Source organism: Ictalurus punctatus, chromosome 27 (assembly GCF_001660625.3).
Source record: "Ictalurus punctatus breed USDA103 chromosome 27, Coco_2.0, whole genome shotgun sequence".
Lineage (NCBI taxonomy): Eukaryota > Metazoa > Chordata > Actinopteri > Siluriformes > Ictaluridae > Ictalurus > Ictalurus punctatus.
This window is the reverse complement of record NC_030442.2, coordinates 7,279,695-7,300,251: the sequence shown is the minus strand read 5'-3', so window position 1 is coordinate 7,300,251 and position 20,557 is coordinate 7,279,695. Positions and strand designations below refer to the sequence as shown.

At 40.9% G+C, this 20,557-nt stretch overlaps 1 protein-coding gene across 2 annotated transcripts in view; it reads right to left on the bottom strand.

The window, feature by feature from the left end:
- The window catches only part of acsf3 (acyl-CoA synthetase family member 3), a 77,131-nt gene extending 56,848 nt beyond the window's left edge, over nucleotides 1–20,283 (bottom strand). The window contains exons 1-4 of one of the 2 annotated variants that reach the window (XM_047151652.2): nucleotides 20,194–20,283; nucleotides 18,905–19,660; nucleotides 13,116–13,271; nucleotides 2,822–2,976 (exon numbers count right to left, since the gene is read on the bottom strand). In XM_047151652.2, coding sequence (XP_047007608.1) covers nucleotides 2,822–2,976; nucleotides 13,116–13,271; nucleotides 18,905–19,606 — 1,013 coding nt within the window. In that variant the 5' untranslated portion in view covers nucleotides 19,607–19,660; nucleotides 20,194–20,283. The remainder of the gene's footprint in view (nucleotides 1–2,821; nucleotides 2,977–13,115; nucleotides 13,272–18,904; nucleotides 19,661–20,193) is intronic. The other variant, XM_047151653.2, reaches the window with a different exon arrangement.
- Between the last annotated feature and the right edge of the window lie 274 nt (nucleotides 20,284–20,557).

Genomic DNA, 20,557 nt, shown 5'->3' with positions numbered 1-20,557 from the left:
AAAAAAATAATAAAACAAAGCAACCTGCTTTTATTATTATTTAGATTACGCTTAGATTATTTACTTAGTTTAGATTATGAACAGCGTACAGTGAGGGAAAGAAGTATTTGATCCCCTGCTGATTTTGTACGTTTGCCCACTGACAAAGAAATGATCAGTCTATAATTTTAATGGTAGGTTTATTCGAACAGTGAGAATTTATTTGAACAGAAATCAATTTATAACATTTTTGACGTGCGTTTTTCTGGATTTTTTTTTTGTTGTTGTTGTTATTCTGTCTCTCACTGTTCAAATAAATCTACCATTAAAATTATAGACTGATCATTTCTTTGTCAGTGGGCAAACGTACAAAATCAGCAGGGGATCAAATACTTCTTTCCCTCACTGTACATCATATAAGATTTATGAGTAGTAGTTAGTACTGTAGAAGTAGCAGTATGAGTAGTTAGTAATGTATTAGAACAAGCATATTAAAATAAACCTGTAATTTAAATTCCAGCTGGAACTGCTGTCAGAAGTATGAATAAAGCATTCAACAGCACTGTGGTATGAAATAAGGAATCGTCTAGTCCAGCCACTGAAAGATGGACTAGAAATGGATGGATCTTTTTACGCTTTCAAACCATAATGAACTTCCCTTTACGTTCACACTATCCGGTGTTACCCAGATGACGACGGGTTCCCTTCCGAGTCTGGTTCCTCTCAAGGTTTCTTCCTCATATCATCTTCGGGGGTTTTCCTTCGCCAATGGCTCGCTCAATAGGGACAAATCCACACACTTAAAATCTGTTTCCTGTGTTCATATATTTCTGTAAAGCTGCTTTGAGACAATGTCCGCTGTTAAAAGCGCTATACAAATAAAATCGAATTGAAGTGAATACCAGCAATGGACTAAATCATATAATCTGTACAAGTCTGCAACACAGCGACAACTAGCGATTTCTTGAAAATTATGCAAATAGGTTACGACACGGTAAAGCCACAAATATCCAGATAATGTCTTCAGTAAATTCCTCGGTCCAAATCCTGCAGCACAGGCTGTTTATTTAGAGAATTCTAACTGGGATTTGATCCGAGTGCTAATTCAATATTAAATCCCATTAAAGACGAAGGGGGAGCAAAAAGAGCAGTTTATTGCGCGCTAGTGTGACTGGAGGGTTGCAGCTGCACCGAGAACAAATCTTTAAACAAAATAATCATCATTCAAGCGGTTTGGCTGCATCATCAACTTTCTTATTGATTTTAGTCTTTGGTCCAAGAAAGCATTCTTCTTTTTTTTTTTTTTGTGAGTAATCATTTTGGACTTTTAGTGCAATAAAAAAATGGATCTTGCATCAAAACATGGAATAAAATGAGTTGGAATAAAAATAATAATAAAAAAAAAAATCGTTATTCTTGAGTTCAGATGGAAGCTACTTGACCCACTGAGAAAGAAAGAGAGTTTACTAATGTGCTTAGAAGATGTTTGGGGACTGCTCTTTAAAGGCCAACAGTTTATGCAATCTTTAATCGTAACTGGATGTCCATCATGACCGTTTACATCATAAGATTAATGAACTAAATGTACAGTGAAAACCTTGGACAACACCTTGGTCTTTTTTATTGCTGGTTATCACAACTATAAATGCATGTATTTTACAGAAAGTGTTTCGAAAACGTAAACGGGCCAAAACAATCATTTCTGCCCGGGGGCCAAGCTTTTAAGTAGTTATTATATTCCATTACCATAGGTATTACTGTTATCGTATTATCTTATCGCAGTGTTTCCTACACATAGGTTATACTTTGGCAGTGCAGCTCAGGGTTTAGGGGGAAGAGCAGCAGCACCATAAATTAACCGGCACAAGAACCGGATGGACCTGGTAAAGATAAATATAATACAAATCAATATCAATTTCCTGAACGCTTTCATCCGGATCAGACTGTTTATAACTGACCTGCGCTCAGTCAATACTGATATACAGTAATTACTGATAAATATAGCATTTGCATTATTGAATCAGGATTTTTTTTAAAAGGGAACACACATTTACAGTATATCCATCCATCCATCCATCTTCTATACCGCTTATCCTTTTCAGGGGAAACCTGGACAGCGGGGTACACCCTGGACAGGGTGCCAGTCCATCGCACACTCACACACCCATTCATACACTACGGACACTTTAGACAATCAGCATTGGCATGTCTTTGGATGTCTTTGGACTGGGGGAGGAAACCGGAGTACCCGGAGGAAACCCCCGCGGCACGGGGAGAACGTGCGAATCGAATCGAACCCCCGACCCTGGAGGTGTGAGGCGAACGTGCTAACCACTAAGCCACCGTGCGCCCTCCTTACAGTATATTTACAATGTCAGTTTATTTATAGAATCTGTATATTTATATGTAGTCAGTTGCAATGCTTCCTCACCCCTCGATATAGCAAAGAGAGGTACATGTGATAATTTAGCTAAGCTTTAATAGAACTGTAATTGACCCTTTTTAAAAATAAACACTAACATGCTTTGGGTAAGGTTGTGAGAAGTTATAATACTAATATTCCTTTCAGCCCTGCACGCTACCAACACTAACAGGACAAAAACTAAACAAGGCTACACCAGTAAAGGGTGCTGATGCACCATTATAAGGGTAGTGTAAATGTTATGTAAAATAGAGTAACTCCACTTATACACCAAATCAACCTGCATATTGCCCCCCCCCCCCCAAAAAAAAAGGCGACACAGTTTAAAGGGGTACATCGTGTAATCTGGAGACAGCTGCAGACTATTAACTGTTACAGGAGTGTGTGTGTGTTTTTATGTTGAGCATTACTGGGCATTACCGGATCCTCTCTTTACACACAGCTCTGATGAAGTCCTGTACATGTGGATGTGTGAGGTGCTGGTCATAGTGCTGGATCAGTTTAGAGTATATGGTGGGGACGGCCATGAACACGGTCACCGCTGGAGACTGGGAACTCAGCAACTGCTCCCAGACCTGAGAGAGAAAGAGAGAGAGACACAGACAGACAGAGCGAGAGAGAGAGAGAGAGAGAGTGTAGGCAGAATATAGTATACAGTAACTTGTATAAGAATTCGCACCTTCTTAAACTTTTTCCACATTTTGTAGTGTTGTAGCCTTAATTAGGATTATATGTCATGACTCTACAACAAATAGCTTACAATGAATTAATAATTAATGATTCGATAATAAATAATAATGAAATATTACTGCCATATTAATATTATCAATTAAATAAATAAATATGATCAAAATTAACCATTAAATAATGAAAGCGGATAGAGAAAAATATAGTTTGCAAAATTATTCATAAATAAAAAAATGTTGTGACTGCAAAAGTATTGTTGCTGTGAAACCCCCTGAATTCCTAAATTAACAGGTTATATTTTCAAAATAAATAAATAAATAAACCCTGTGAAACACCATTAAATCTATTATTAAAAAGTGCAAAGAATGTAAAACATCTGTGACTCCTGTCTAGAGGAAACCGTTCACCAAAAGTCAGCGTCTGGGTAAACAGATGATCATTCAGAGAAGCAACCAAAAGGCCGAGGGTAGAAAGGAAGATCCGCGACTCAGACGGGAGAAGCTGTAGACGAGACAGCCATAGTCTGGAGACTCCACAAAGCTGGGTTTTATGGAAGAGTGGTAAGAAGAAAGCCACTGTTGAAAGGCTGAAAACTCACACATATCACATGTTGGAATCTCAGCCAACACGTGTGAAAAGGTTCTCTGGTCTGATGAGACCTAAAGTAGACGTTCTGACTTTAGCACAACGCAGTGCATTTGGCAGAAACTCAAAGCTGCTCAGCACCCCGAGAACAACATCGGCATAGTAAAGCATGGTGCCGGTAGCATCGTGTTATAGGGATGCTTTTCAGCAGGGACTGCGAAACTGGTCAAGGCTGAGGGCGAGACGAATAGAGCCATATAAAGATACAAATCCTAGAAGAAAACCTGTAGAGCTCAATTTGAAAAAGTGAAAACTGCTGTTCAGCTGACAGAGCTTGAGCAACTGCCAAGAAGAACAGGTAAAACCATCAGGACCCTGATTTTTATAGGTGATAGGCAGATATCCCAGAAGACCTTTGCAGTTGCAGCTGGAACTACAGCCAGAGGTGGTTATACCAAGCATTCACCCAGGGGGTGAATACCTACGCAACCAACAAATTGATTTCCGTCACAATAAAATATTTTGCACGTGTGTTTATCAAAACATAATGCCAATTAAGTCCATTTCAATCCTAGGCTTTAATGTGGCTTATGCAATGCGCTGTATGTATTAGGGTTAGGATAGAGTTAGGTGTGACAGAGATGCATGCCCATTTAGATATATATTCCAATAATAATAATAATAATAATAAATACATGTCCAGTAAGAAACTCACAAAAAAGGAGAGCACACTAACAAGCCAGGCTGACGTGATAGTACGACACAGGCAAAGAGACACAAAGTTGATCACATGATTTATTCTGATGCGATCATTGTCATCCAATCAGGACCGAACGAACAGGTGCAGTGTGGGCATAACAATCTCGTTTAAATGATAATAATCATGAACTTTCATCATATAAGTGATGGATAACTGGTAACAAGCACGCATGTATAAATTCAACAAAACACACACAAGCTACAGTAACAAATAACATCCAGACATCAAATACGATCTGCATTTATATCTAGACTTTGTTGTTTCTCTCTCTTTCTCTCTCACAGGCACACTCACTCACACACACATAGTCGGTCGCAGAGCGAGGCTGCACGGCTGGCTGCACCTCCACGCCGCTGTGGGAGAAAAGTGTGAATTAATTGAAGGTGAACGACAGATTCTCCTCCTCCACCACCCCAACACCCCCCCCCCCTCCCCCCGCACCACAAAGGATGCTGCCTTCTTCCAGCCTTCCCTCCTCCTCACTCTCTCCATTTCATTATTTCCTGCTTCAGTGCCTCCGCTCTCTTATCAGTCTCTCTGTCTCACCCCCCCTCCACACACACACACAAACACACACACTCTCTCCCTTTCTCTCTCTAAGACAGCACACACTCTTTTATTAGCTGTAACTGATTCCCAACTTCTTCTCTCCTCTCGTCTCACCTCGTCTTCGTCTCTCTCCATCCATTTCTCAGGGTTAATAGATTTCCTCACTGTCTACATTATTTATCAACATAACCGTGTTCACGCGAAATATCCATAACGATAGAAATCGCCTAGACCGGACGTTTTATGATATACGGCAATGTTTAACGCAGACAAATTTGAAGGTGTATCGCATGTCCTTCTCAAAACTATGAACTATAAACGTCACCACTGATTCACCTTCAAACAATAACGAGCCGTTCCTATAGAACACTATACATCAGTCTTACACTTTAAATATATACATCAGCAACACTGCAGTGTTCTTCCCACAAATCCAGCTCGGTCCTCACAATCAGAAAGCTCAGCTTCTCTAGTTTTAAAGTGGAATCTGAAGCATTTTCCTGTCTCAAAAAAAAAAAAAAAAAAAAGTTATTCAAGCAGAAATGTGTTAGGTCTTAAAGGAATACTCCAGTGGGTTTTTTTTGTGCCGTTTTTTTTTTAACCTACCGCTTCTGGAGCGCAGGTTTGATTACCATGAACAAGAATTTCGATACACTTGCCTGTAAAGAAAAACAAACAAACCGAAAGCCTGTTTACGTGAAACTTGCTCACGATTCAAATCTATGGGCAGACGCTGAATTCACTCAACAAGCAATCTTGTTTTTGTAGAATGCTTTCATTAATTCAAGATTCAACGTTGAAGGACTTTAAGCTTCCTTGTTCAATGCCAGCCTTAGTTTGCGTCTCATGGGTGCTACAATAATAAAGTGAATGAACAAAATGATGCAAAAGGTGCAAACAAAGAAGACAACATGACACATTAAGAGCCGGGGTGGGGGGTGTAAATTTTTGAACAGGAAGATTTGTGTAAATTGTTAATTAGAGCTCCCCCCCGATTTAGTACTGCTTTTCAGAAGCGACATAAGATGTCTACATGTTTCCCAGAAGACAAACTAATAACAATTTATACCGATCATCCTGTTCAAAAGTTTACACGCCCCCCCAGCCCCGATTCTTAATGTAGCGTGTTATCTTCTTGTGCGTCAGTGAACGTTCGCACCTTTTGTAATAGTCGTGTACGAGTCCCTCAGTCGTCCTCAGTGTGAAAAGATGGATCTCGACATCATATAGAGACTGCTGGAAAGAGGTCAAATATGCAGAAGATGCTGGAAAAGTACAGAACGTGCAGGACCTGGAGGATTTCTCTGAAGAACAGCGGGCAGTTTAACTGCTCAGGACAAACAAGGGACTCGTGAACAACTCTCACAGAACATAAACACAGTCGCTGATCATCCAGGTAACGACACACGGGATTAATAATCAAGTGTGTGTAAACTTTTGAACTGGTTCATTTGTGTAAATTCAGTCAGTTATTATGTCTCGTGGAGTATATGTAAATTTCTGTTATGTGAAACAGCTTATTCAGGGCAGAACTAAATAAAAAAAACTAACTGCAATTTTCATGTTTCCTCTTATTTTTCAATTATTAACATTTTGCAGATTCTCCCAAAATGGTTTGTGAATTTATGATCACGACAGTACTTTAATTTACTTCAAAACTGATCGGTTCCTATATTTTTGCTCACCTACAAATTGGGTGGACCGATACAAAAGGGTTCTATGTTTTAAGCTGTTTAACACATCTAGATGTAAAGACCAGGAAATAAAAGCTGAAATCCGCCTTTTGATCTCAAACCCGAATGTCTCGTGTAGAGCACGAACAAATGACGTTCCAATAGTTTCAGAGGGGACTGCAAACAGGGACGTACCTGAGCTTCAGGCTGACGGCACACGGATACCTCCGAACTATAGGCAAAAAAGTTTAGAATTACTTTTACCTTTATTGTTAGTATAACGGCTGTAAATGAGTCGGAATTCAAGTTAATTAGCGGAATTCACCAACTGCCCTTAGACTTCCATTATAACCAACTTGGCTCTTTTTCTTAGTACAAAGAAATTTACATTATTGTTTGTGGAAATCTCACACTGAGTGCAGACGTGGCAAATAGACACTAGTTTGCAAAACACTGCAGTAATCCTTCAAGATCCAATGTGTCACTTCAAATTCCGCATTAAACTAGATAAGCAGTTTTCTGAATGCACAATAGATATATTCAGCGCTCACACAATATTACCGTCACGGACGCTGCCGAATTTCATCAGCAGAGGCGAGCAAATCTATAATATTTGTACCGGATTTTATTTCTGTATTTATAGCTGTGCTGGCAAGCTTTGCACTTTTCCTTAAACCTGCGACACACTGCTCTTAGCACCTTATTTTCACCGGTTTATTTCTTAATGTTGACTTTTTTTTTTCTTCCACGTGCACAGCCTTTGTAGCTTATGTTTAATTGATAAAGTAGAAATGTCATGCGATATCATGAGAAACACTCAATTAAAATCCAAGAAAATCCGCAGGTTTAATATTTAATATATAGATCCTGTAAAGCTCTGTCTTTCTGACTACACACTCCCGGTACTGAGGGGAAAAACAAACCCATTCATCCCTAAATCTCGGTGTATTTTCCACTTGAGCAGGAAGCAAAATTGCATCCTAATCAGTCAAACAGCTCAGAAAAACAAAAGCGCTGCACGGATCGATTTTTCTGCTTCATTAAAAATTTCTGAAGCCTCATGTTGTAAATAATAAAGCCAGAGAACAAAAGTAAAAAAAATAAATAATAAAAAGCACTGATGTTTTTTCGTAAACTGAAACTTCATTGTCTTTGGCTCACAAGGTCATATCAGTAAAGAGAATGTAGACTTCTTGGCGTGAAGGTGCTGCTGTTGTTTTGACGGTGTCCTCTCCACCCTTTGCTGTCACGCAGCACCTTGACTCCCATTAAAATCCACAGGACCTTTAAACCTCCTCCTCTTCCAGAGCCGCCCGATCATCCTTCAACGTCAGCGCATCGATTGATCCTCTAGCGAGTCTGCAACACTCGGATACAAAGCCGCACGGGGCAATCCATCACGCGCACTCCAACGCTTTGGTGTGACAGTCTAGTCTCGTTCTCTTACGCGCACACACACACACATATCCTGTCAGCTCCTGGTCGCTGCCACCGACGCCTACAGTGGTGGCAGAGCGGCGACGTGGCTACAATTAGCGCGGCCCTGTGACAACTTCCCGATAAGGCTGAACACACACCACCGTCACCACCTCTTCCCTACGCTACACACCACACACTGGCTCAAAAACACGGCCCTATAGAGCCCTTAGAGATCACAAACCTGAGGTGCTTAATCATCACACGTAAAGAACAATAAATGAAAGGGATAAATGTAATACGGGTATTTTATAAGTACATTCAAAGCTGAAACAACTGCTGAAACTACAGTCAAGAATTTTTGATAACACACCAGAATGAGAACAGACCACAAACTGAGAATAAACATACGGGGTCAAGTAAAATATATACATACATACACACACACATATACACATATACATACATACATACACATTATATATATATATATATATATATATATATATATATATATATATATATATATATATATATATATATATGTACATAGATATACATACATACATGCACACACACACAGAATGTCACAAAAGTGAGTACACCCCTCACATTTTTGTAAATATTTGATTATACCTTTTCATGTGACAGCACTGAAGAAATGACACTTTGCTACAATGTAAAGTAGTGAGTGTACAGCTTGTGTAACAGTGTAAATTTGCTGTCCCCTCAAAATAACTCAACACACAGCCATTAATGTCTAAACCGCTGGCAACAAACGCGAGTACACCCCTAAGTGAAAATGTCCAGACCTAAACCCTATTGAGCATCTGTGGGGCATCCTCAAACGGAAGGTGGAGGAGCACAAGGTCTCTAACATCCACCAGCTCCGTGATGTCATCATGGAGGAGTGGAAGAGGACTCCAGTGGCAACCTGTGAAGCTCTGGTGAACTCCATGCCCAAGAGGGTTAAGGCAGTGCTGGAAAATAATGGTGGCCACACAAAATACTGACACTTTGGGCCCAATTTGGACATTTTCACTTAGGGGTGTACTCACTTTTGTTGCCAGCGGTTTAGACATTAATGGCTGTGTGTTGAGTTATTTTCTTCTGCATATGTGACCCCAACAGTGACTATATGATGTCGAGATCCATCTTTTCACACTGAGGACGACTGAGGGACTCGTACACGACTATTACAAAAGGTGCAAACATTCACTGACGCTCCAGGAGGCGACACGATACATTAAGAGCCGGGGGGATGTAAACTTTTGAACAGGATGAGCAGTGTCCAGTCTCCCAGAAGACAAAATATTAACAATTGACACAGATCATCCAACTTTTGAACGGGGTAATTTTCACAAATTCAGCTATTATCTTGACTTGTAGACTATATGTAAACATGTGTTATGTGAAATAGCTTATTCAGGACAGAACTAAATAATAATAAAAATAATAAAAAAAACATGGGATTTTTATGATCCCTCTTATTTTGTTAACAGTATTAAGATTCTGCAAGGGGTATACAAACTTTTGGGCACCACTGTACATGTTCGTTCTTCTCATCACTTATCTTCCGGTAGTTATACACAGACACTCCTTCTCCTCTTTTGAACTTAATAAGCCAAAACAATGCAACTTGTCATGTTACTGAGAAACCATCAGGCCCTCCATTATTAAGAACTCAAGGCAACAGCTTTAGACGCCATCCAGAAATGTTACATAAACGTTATTACACAGAAAATTCATGTACTGTAGAGCTCCGCCAAACAAGTCCATGAGTAAGTTACTATAGAACCGATGCGAGTGGCCTTGCAGCTGGAAATACTTTCCTATAACTACTACGCTGTTATAAAAAAACAATGAATCAACACCTGTTTAGACAGAAAGCTGCTCATGGGATTCTATGAGTGTGAAGCATGTGTTCCATGTTTCTCTGTGCAGAGAAGACCTGGTCAAGGAGGTATGGACTATGTACCTGCGAATCTTAGCAAAGGAGGGACTGCATTAGTCCCATCAGAGCCAGTGAAGTGGTGTGGGTTTAGTCCCTGTCGAGCCCAGTAAAGGAGGCATGACCGTTGTAATTGTTACAACCGGTGAAAGAGTTGAGTTACATTTATATAGCGCTTTTCTAGACACTCAAAGCGCTTTACATAGTACGGGTCGGGGGAATCTCCTCAACCACCATAGTGCGCCAGAACGCCCACCACACACCAGCTATTAGTTCAGAGGAGAGGAGAGGAGAGTGATGTAGCCAATTCAGGCATGGGGATTATTAGGGGGCCATGATAGAGAAGGGCCAATGGGGGAATTTTGCCAGGACACCCGAGTATACTCCTACTCTTTTACAATAAGCGTCCAGGGATTTTTGATGACCACAGAGATTCAGGACCTCACTTTAACATCTGAAAGACAGTGCTGTTTTGACAGTATTAGCAATAGTGTCCCCGTCACTATACTGGGGTACCAGGCATCACACAGACCACAGAGTGAGCGCCCTCTGCTGGCCACACTAATACTACTTCTAGCAGCAATCTAAGATTTCCCCAGGAGGTCTCCCATCCAGGTACTGGCCAGGCTCAACCCTGCTTAGCTCCAGTGGGAAATCAGGCGAGAACTGCAGGAAGATCTGGCAATGGCATATGAGGCGTTTGTACCCGTTAGGTCTAGTGAAGAACACGTTGCCTTTGTACTATTAAGGCCTAGTGAAGGGGCCAAGGTCTTGATGCTTTTTAGGGCAGGGGTCATCAACCTGTCAATCATGATCAACTGGTAGATCTTTAAGACTTTCCCTGTAGCTCCCAAAAATAATAGAAAAATAAATACACAACTACATTATCCCTGATTAATGTTCAGTTTTGCAAGCACCTCTCTTTCTTTCTCTTAAGCCAGCTGTTGTATTTTTTTCAGCATAGCAGGTGCTTCTTTAAAGTGACCAAAGAGATAAGAGAAAAGTCCCGGTACGTTAAATGTCCTAAACGTCGAAAAAAGACAAGCGTGTATGTATGTTGTGCCACCAAACACAAGCACTGTCTAAAAGAGGAAATCTGGAGCAGCACCACAATGCCAACCACCAGAAATTGAAAGACAGCTACCCACCAAAGAGTGCAATCCATGCTAGGAAAGCTGACAAGTTGAAATCGGAGTTGAAGGCCCAACGGTCGCTTCGGAAAAAACCTTCCGCTCAAAATAAGGCTGCTACTGAAGTATCATTTCATCTAAGGCAGCTTTTGGTTAAACACAAGAAGCCTTTCAACGGCTTCAAAAACAAAGACATCAAATCCGCACGTGCATCGACAAGTGTTAAGGGATATGTCAGTCTGTGAATATTTTTCACTACAGTTCGATGAACCCCTGGACGTGATGGACACAGCTCAGTCTGTGGCTTTCCAAGATTCTGCAACAAAGGAGGATTTCCTCGCTCTTTTGCACTGGACCCGAGATTTCTGACAGATCTAATGGCAAAACTGAACTCACTCAGCAAGGAGTTCCAGGGAAAAGACCCACACCTGCCCCACATGATAAGCGCAGTGAATGCCTTCAAGGCAAAGTTCGGTGTTTGGATCACACATCTAAAGAACGGAAGGATGACACACTTTCCCAACCTGAAGAAAATGTTACAGGCCATCAAAGACACCTGGACAAAGTAGCGACAGAGTTCAATCAGCATTTTTGTCAGTCAGACGTCATGGAAGGTACTTGCTGCTACATCAATGGGCAGGAACGGGTTTGAGACGAATGTGAGTGGAGCCGACATGGAGATGGCTGGTTCGCAAAATGAGCTGAAAGCCAGATCAAGGGGAAGTGACTTTTGGGGAGCAGAGAGAAGTTTCCTCTCCTCACCACATGTGCACTCAAAGTGAGTGCCTACTTTGGATCCATTTTCCTCGGTAAAATGGCATTTTCACAAATGAAAATAATCAAATCAAAGTACAGGAGCTGCCTTACTGACAGACACCTCAGAGACTGCCTCAGACTGGCTGTCTGTAGCTATGAGCCAAACTACAAAGCACTCACAGGCTTTGTAGTTTGGCACACACAGGCTTAATTGCACTGACTTAGAATTTTGTTTTCCCATTGAAGCTAAGCAGGGTTGAGCCTGGCCAGGACCTGAATGGGAGAATTCCTGGGGAAAACTAAGGTTACTGCTGGAAGTGGTATTAGTGAGGCCAGCAGGTGGCGCTCGCCCTGTGGACTGTGTTGGGCCTAATACCCCAGTACAGTGACGGGGACTCTATACTATAAAAACAGCACCGTCCTTCGGATGAGACATTAAACAGAGGTCCTGACTCTCTGTGGTCATTAAAAATCCCAAGAGACTTATCCTAAAAGATTAGGGGTATAACCCCGGTGCCCTGGCAAAATTCCCCCATTGGCCCTTCTCTATCATGGCCCCCTAATAATCTCCATCCCTGAATTTGCTACATCACTTTCTCCTCTCCAATTATAGCTGGTGTGTGGTGGAAGTTCTGGAACATTGGACCAAAGCATTTCATGTCATTCAAATACAATTAGCCTAAATAAATACCATCGAGTTGGAAGTACAATCTGGGCTGCCTTTTTCTCTCAACACTTCATTAAGTCGATCTTGCCTTTCACCAAGGCTGAGGTCAGGGATCTTGAGCTTAAAAAGATTGGTGACCACTGTTTTAGGGTCTATCAAGGAGGCGTGGTTTCTCTGCCCGTCAGTCCCACTGAAGAAGGTGTAACACCTTTCTGGAAAGCAGTTAGTGGTTCATTAATGAGGTGCTATTATTTTGCATAGCTTCACATTATCTGGCATAATCCTTATGACTACATTGGCTTGTGAGAATTCTGATATGACAGAAGGCTACGTGATCTGATCAATTTGATCACTCGGAGCAATGCCAAACATGCGTTTGGATATATCCTGCCATTCATACATTACTATAAATGGTCAAAATAGATAGTGCAGGCTAATCTAACGGACATCGACTGTACACAGAGGATCTTTGGATACGTCATAGGGAAGATCACAATTCACAATATGGAGCGGTACAATCATTAATATATTGTACTCTACCTTCTCAGGGCTGAAGTCCGGCAGCATGATGCAGGTGGCCCCCACCCACAGCGGGCACATGAGCGTATTCACAATGCCATGCACGTGATGGAGGGGCAATGTGTGCAGAATCACATCATCTCTGCTCCAAGCCCATTCACTCACCAGGGCCTGGACCTGAGAGAGAGAGAGGGGGGGGGCAGGGAGCGAGAGAGAGAGGTCCAGAGAGAGAGAGAGAGAGAGAGAGAGAGAGAGAGAGAGAGAGAGAGAGAGAGAGAGAGAGAGAGAGAGAGAGAGAGAGAGAGAGAGGGAGGGAGGGAGGGGGGCAGGGAGCGAGAGAGTGAGGTCCAGAGAGAGAGAGAGAGAGAGAGAGAGAGAGAGAGAGAGAGAGAGAGAGAGAGAGAGAGAGAGGGAGGGGGGGGGGCAGGGAGCGAGAGAGAGAGGTCCAGAGAGAGAGAGAGAGAGAGAGAGAGAGAGAGAGAGAGAGACAGAGAGAGGGAGAGAGGGAGAGAGAGAGAGAGAGAGAGAGACAGAGAGAGAGAGAGAGAGAGAGAGAGAGAGAGAGACAGAGAGAGAGAGACAGAGAGGGAAAGAGACAGAGAGAGAGAGAGAGAGAGAGAGAGAGAGAGAGAGAGGTCCAGAGAGAGAAAGAGACAGAGAGAGAGAGAGAGACAGAGAGAGAGAGACAGAGAGAGAGAGAGACAGAGAGAGAGACAGAGAGAGAGAGAGACAGAGAGAGAGAGAGACAGAGAGAGAGACAGAGAGAGAGAGAGACAGAGAGAGAGACAGAGAGAGAGAGGTCCAGAAAGAGAGAGAGACAGAGAGAGAGAGAGACAGAGAGAGAGAGATCCAGAAAGAGAGAGAGACAGAGACAGAGAGAGAGAGAGACACAGACAGAGAGAGAGACAGAGACAGAGAGAGAGAGGTCCAGAAAGAGAGAGAGACAGAGAGAGAGAGAGACAGAGAGAGACAGAGAGAGAGAGACAGAGGTCCAGAAAGAGAGAGAGACAGAGAGAGAGGTTGTTGTGTTACTGTATTGTCGTTTGTTTAATTGCCTCCTATTTCCTGCCCCACTATGGCCTTCAGCTCATTCACACATGACGTCTTTGTGGAAATGTCTCATATAAAAGCGGTCTATTTGAACAAAATTGAATAAGCATGTATCACACTATTGAAAAGAGCGAGAGAATAAAGGAATGGCAGGGGAATGGGATATTAAACGTCTTGATTGAGGTTTCTTTATATTATGCTTTTCATAGAAGTGTAGGTTACCTCAAGAAGCGTGTCAAATGTGATTAATAATGGCAGTGCCCACCGCATGACCTGCCACTGGTTTTCTTTCAGCACTAAAACTCCACACAGAGACATGGGTTAGCCGGTATAAACAGTGTGAATAAATAGTGACCTGCGTGTCCACCACATGCCCGAGGACTGATATACGAGTGACACAAAGACACTGATGATCATCAGGCAGCTACAGAGTGACACAGGTCATGCAGGCTGCTGATGCAGTGGACGTGGTCTGAGAGACTGGCTTCACTCGCACCTCACAGCTCAGCATCTTTATACGCAACTGCAATTTCACCGTCATTCTTCAAATGCAAATATAAATCCTTTGTACAGTTGTACATAATTCAGGGGTTGACCTGAACTCATTACAAAAAATCTCCACCCTGAATATGTCTATATTATAATATTTGTGATGTGCTTAGTCACTCTTTTACTAGTTTATTAGTTGGCGCTGTATTCTCATCATTAGTGTGAGAAGTTAGCGGTCACGTGCCACTCTAAGGTCACAGCAAGACATTGCTAGTGCAGTTACACTGCTCTTTCATCCATCTCAAACTTGAGGGATAACAGTCAGTTTTTCAAGTTAGCTTCATTTTAACAGCACAAGAGATTTGCTTCTCATTCCCTATTTCCCCAGTGACGTTCGATGCCGTATTAATGAGAAATCCCATGTAGGAGTGCTGGAGACGGAAAAAAAAAAACCAAACACATTGGATTCAAAGTTCCAGAAAGCAACACAGCTACAAGGTGAACCTTGCTCAAACAGATTAGTGTACAAATGAGGAGGTGAGAGAGCTGGACCAAGGGCGTTAGCTGGACTGTTAATCATCCAGGGCTTAGCCCAGATTCTTATTAAGCTTTTACATAGACCGTTTCCATGCATTTTTTCTTGCATGCGAGGGCTAATTGCTTTGAAAAAAATGTGAAAATTGGACAAAAAATTGGAATTATCATAACACTTGTCTCGGATGTAACATTTTCAGGACTACCAGAATGATAAAATATAAAACTCTTTGGCTATCTAACATGAAACTAGGCTAGTTTGGTGTCGCTAGTCAAGAGGAAGCACAACTAAGCTATCAGTGTATGGGTTTAGCTGCTACAGAGCCATGCAAAGTACATTATCTGTCCTTATGCTCCGCTCATATCATGTTCATGTAACTTGGATCTCGTATAGACATTTACACACCTTGTTTTCCTGCTCAGCATCAGAGGATGTTAGTGTTTCAGTTTCAAAACCATTACTGGTTAAACATTTTTAAAAACATCATGTATCCATTTTCCCCTCACACTAATGTGAGCTAGTATTTGGCAGAAGTGAGAGCTGTCAGCCAATAAGACACGAGTATTTCCATGTATTTCACTGTAAAACCTGTCTGATTGGTCTCGCCTCCGTTCAGTGAAGATACAAAATTACAGCACCGCCGTCTTCTTTGACTGACGATCAGTTACGTAGTGACAAACCGCTCCAAGTGGAGGATTATTCAACGCTAAAGAAAAACTCTTCAGGGCTACAGTCCCCAATGCCCAGGCAAGGTTACGCGCCTGTGCTGGACAGACTAAAAACCGAAAGAGCTTCTGTTTAATACTCTTTAGATAGCGATGAAGTGAGGGCTAAATGCCACTGGTAGCACTATCAGCAGATAGTCATTCAGCATTGTGGGAAATGTATGAATCTGTTAACCAAAGAAGCAGCAGGTGAGTATTCAAAAGTATTGAACGCGCTTAACGTGCACTAAAGGAACATAAAACAACAGTTCAAAAAAATGAATACAAATATGCACGGACAACATGACAGGTTTGTTCGTGTCTATAGATTACAGCAAGTCATACAGTGTCTTAAATCACAATGACTGAAAGTCTGAGTCATGTTCTTCATTTGCCTCATAACTCCAAAGCAAAACTGAAGAGAAACAACAAAAAAAATTTTTAAATCAGACACTACTGTGCACATTTCAAGAGTGATCGTGTAAAAGTTATTTTCCTCCAATTGATTACACTAAGGTTTTGTGGTAAGGACCAGATGGAGTGGCCATCCTAGGATGGCCAAAGAGCCACAGCTGTTTCAGACTCAGTGCTAGTTCAGCACCAAGGACAGCAACCTCAAGAGACAGCATGAAAACAAAACTATGTGCACCCAAACATGAGTAAGACCAGATCAGCTTTGCATGGCGGCCCAGATTCACTAAAAACTGTTCAGTCTGGCAGATGAAAAAGAAATGAAAGAAAAAAAGGAGAGCTAATAGACAAACCGATTCTCATCTCTTTTTCTCTGAAGAAACTAGGCCTCCGGATCAGTAGAGAGAAGAATTCTCTTACTCCCTTTCTCACGCCGACTTTCCTGAGTGTTTGCGTTCTCTTCACGCTACACGTCTGGCCATTACAGCTATCTTTAATCACACACAACAAGAGCCTTAATGTCTACGCTGCAGCACTTAGGAATAAAAGATGGGACATTTTTCTTGAGGAAATGTTTTTTGAAGTAAAAAGATGAATAAACATAACTGTACCTTCTTAAACTTTATAATAGCATCCTATGGAATCTAATTCAAGCAGATTGTAGGCTTAATTGAAGAATTTGTTTGAATAAAAAACATATTTTATATATATATATATATATATATATATATATATATATATATATATATATATATATATATATAAAATATCTATTATAATATATTTTAATTATGAAAGTGCCAAGTAAGATATACCACAGTGCTCTTGAATTCTCGAATCTGATTGGTCAGAAGGTGATTAATTTCCTATAACTGCAGCTCTGACAATAATGCTGGCTGAAAATGTAATCAAAGGTTTATACTATATGTAACATTTGTTCTAATTATTTATCGTTTCTATAGTAACTCATTCACCCAGATTTGTACGGCAGACTTGCCAAATGATCTAAAACTAATAATAAACAGATTTTTTTTAAAGGTGATGTTTAAGAAAGATTATATTATGTAAGAAACTATATTCATTGTTATGGAAAAGTTTTCTGTTTATTTAACGTTTATGGAAGAAGTCTCAGGTGTCACTTTGTAACAGTCAGTAAGTTTCTGCCACGAGGGGGTTTTCAGGACAGAGGACTTTGAGCTTTCTCAGAAACATGACAAGCTGTGTCTTATTAACTTTATGTGAGTGAGAGAGAGAGAGAGAGAGAGAGAGAGAGAGAGAGAGAGAGAGAGAGAGAGAGAGGCTGGTGAGAGAGCAAACTGTTTATAGCAGCGGTAATTACGTGATAACTTGTCTCACAGAAGTTCCACAACTTTAAATGTAACTATAAACAGTTTTTTTTTGTTGTTTTTTAAAGTATGATGTGCCAAATTTCTTTGATCTATCGATCTATCAAAATCACCATTAAATATTTCTGAGAAATGGCTGTGAATTGGTCTGCTATATTATCACTGCAAAGAATAAAGTTCTGTACCAGTGACTAAACTTTATGAGTTTAAATGTCAGGACTGCCATGTGGGGGTGTAAACTTTTGAACAGGATGATCAGTGTAAATTGACATTATTTTGTTTAAAGATCTATTTTTTGTTTGTTTAGTACTGCCTTTAGTACAAAAGTTTACACCCCCCGGCTCTTAATGTATCGTGTCGCCTTCTTGCGCGTCAGTGAACGTTCGCACCTTTTGTAATAGTCGTGTACGAGTCTCTCAGTCGTCCTCAGTGTGAAAAGATGGATCTCAACATCATATAGAGACTGCTGGAAAGAGGTCAAATATGCAGAAGATGCTGGAAAAGTACAGAACGTGCAGGACCTGGAGGATTTCTCTGAAGAACAGTGATCAGTTTAACTGCTCAGGACAAACAAGGGACTCGTGAACAACTCTCACAGAACATAAACACAGTCGCTGATCATCCAGGTAACGACACACGGGATTAAAAATCAAGCGTATGTAAACTTTTGAACTGGTTCATTTGTGTAAATTCAGTTATTATTGTGTCTTGTGGACTATATGTAAACATCTGTTATGTGAAATAGCTTCTTCAGGGCAGAACTAAATAAACAACTAAATGCAACTGTAACGATCACGCTTGGGTTTTTTTTTTTTTTTTTTTAAATGATCAACATTTTGCAGATTTGTACGACCTCATCTGTAAGTAGGCCTCACAGACTTGCTTATGTGGCTTCTCACACTCTATGACACTCTGTTAACCATAAAAATGGACAAAAGCATGTCATAAAAACACTAAAGCCGCTAAAACCGAGCTCCATCTTGAAGCCAGAATGTCATGTTCTTTCTCTTCACATCACTGCACACAAACATGCATTAAAGATGTAGTTTTCATGATGTTAAACCTTGCCTGAAAGGTTGTCTTTCATGTGTTTTTTATAAAAAATACAAATTTTATATATTTACTTTCTGGCCATCTTTTAACCCTGAACTTCTCATCTAGGTGCCTTTAGGTATCTCAAATCATTTAATGTTTCAGAAGTACATCTGCTCAGCTTTCTTCTTGGATTGGATTCACCTGTAAGTGTAGACACGCTTAAATATACCAGTCTCTTACCATCGCCAGCAGGCTGCCGTGTGTGTGCAGGACTCCTTTCGGTCTTCCTGTCGTTCCGCTGGTGTAAATAATCATGGCTGGCCTCTCTGCCCAATCAGAAATCAGCTCTTCAGACTGGCTTTGTGGCTCTGCTGCGTGCAGTGCGTCCAAGCTGGAAGTGTGAGGGAGATGCAAACATGGCAGCCCCAGTTTCTGTGCTAGAGGCTCCAGCATGGCAGTGTAAGGCTTCCCAGCCAGCAACAGTGAGCTCTGAGAATCTGAGATGACATACTCGAGCTCAGCAACTGGGTGCTTTCTGTAGAGCGGCACGGCTGTGCCACCACACATCCACGTCGCCCACTGAGCCACCGTGTAGGAAGCATCGTTGGCACACAGAAAGGAAATGCGCTTGCCCTGTAGATCTCCTGAGTGGCAGGCTAATGCTTGGTGTATCTGTGCTGCTAGGCCTCTACTACTGTGGTACAAACAGTTATAGCTGTGGTTCCTGTCCTTATCTATAATAGCCACTTTGTCTTCATAAGCCAAGGCTTTGGTGAAAACAGGGGTGACCCTTTCTCGTGATCTGGATGTTAGGGGACCAGAGGACGTCCAGGTTCTATGGACTATGTTTCCCATCAGCCATTTAAGTGAACATCTACAGGGTTTGTAGTGTAAACAGTTCTGAAAGGATCTCCACACAGCCATCATGGAAACACACAACATGATGGAAGGTCCTTATTAGAGTCACAATACGAGAACCCTCCTTAATCACAGAAGCTAAGCAGGAAAAACAAAACTCTGTATTAACATTAAGCACAATTTGAGCAATACTTTTTTTTATTTTTAATTAAAATGTAATATTATTTGAAATATATCAGTAACGACAAAAGTCAATCTGCTGGGTGTTATCTAGCTAAATTATAAACAATTATTAGCAATCTTTCATTAATAATGCTCGTTTTCTTCTATTAACAAGATTTCTTTCTTTTTTATAACTCTATTTATATTTAGAATTATATTTTTATTATAATTTACAATGCGCATGATTTATGTGTGTTCCACATGCGGTCTATTTTCCAAAAAGTCGGACGAGGAACGAAGCAGAGGAAATACATTACACACGAACCTTATAGAAGTAACACAGGAGAAATAAATTCCGCATAAAATATTACTGAGAATTCATTCATCTATCTGCAAAAAAAAAAAAGTTTATCTTTAGCATTTAATGTTACATTCGCATTAGAAAATTAAATGCGAAGAATTAGCTGAGACTCGAACACTCTGAAAAACTAACATTAACCTGCGCTTACCTGAAAGACATTCACGACCGTGTACGGCTCTTTAATGTTCCGGGTGGAAACCAAGCCTGGGAGGAACCTTCGGATACGGAAATACACCAATCGCTGTTTGCCCGTACTTTTTTTTGTTGGAGTGAAGTTTTATTGATTGAAAATTGATTGTGAGCCATTTGTATGTACTGGAAACGTCACAGTGTTGTTAATATTAAACGTTACATGTGAATAAGCTACATGTATTTAAGCGAAAACTTCTGCGCATGTGCGCAACAACTACCACAGATGTTTGGAACAGCTCATGAGAGCACTCTTAGAGAATGTTATTAGACTACTAATGTGTCAGTAGTTATACTTGTGTTTTTAACACTTATTTACGGCA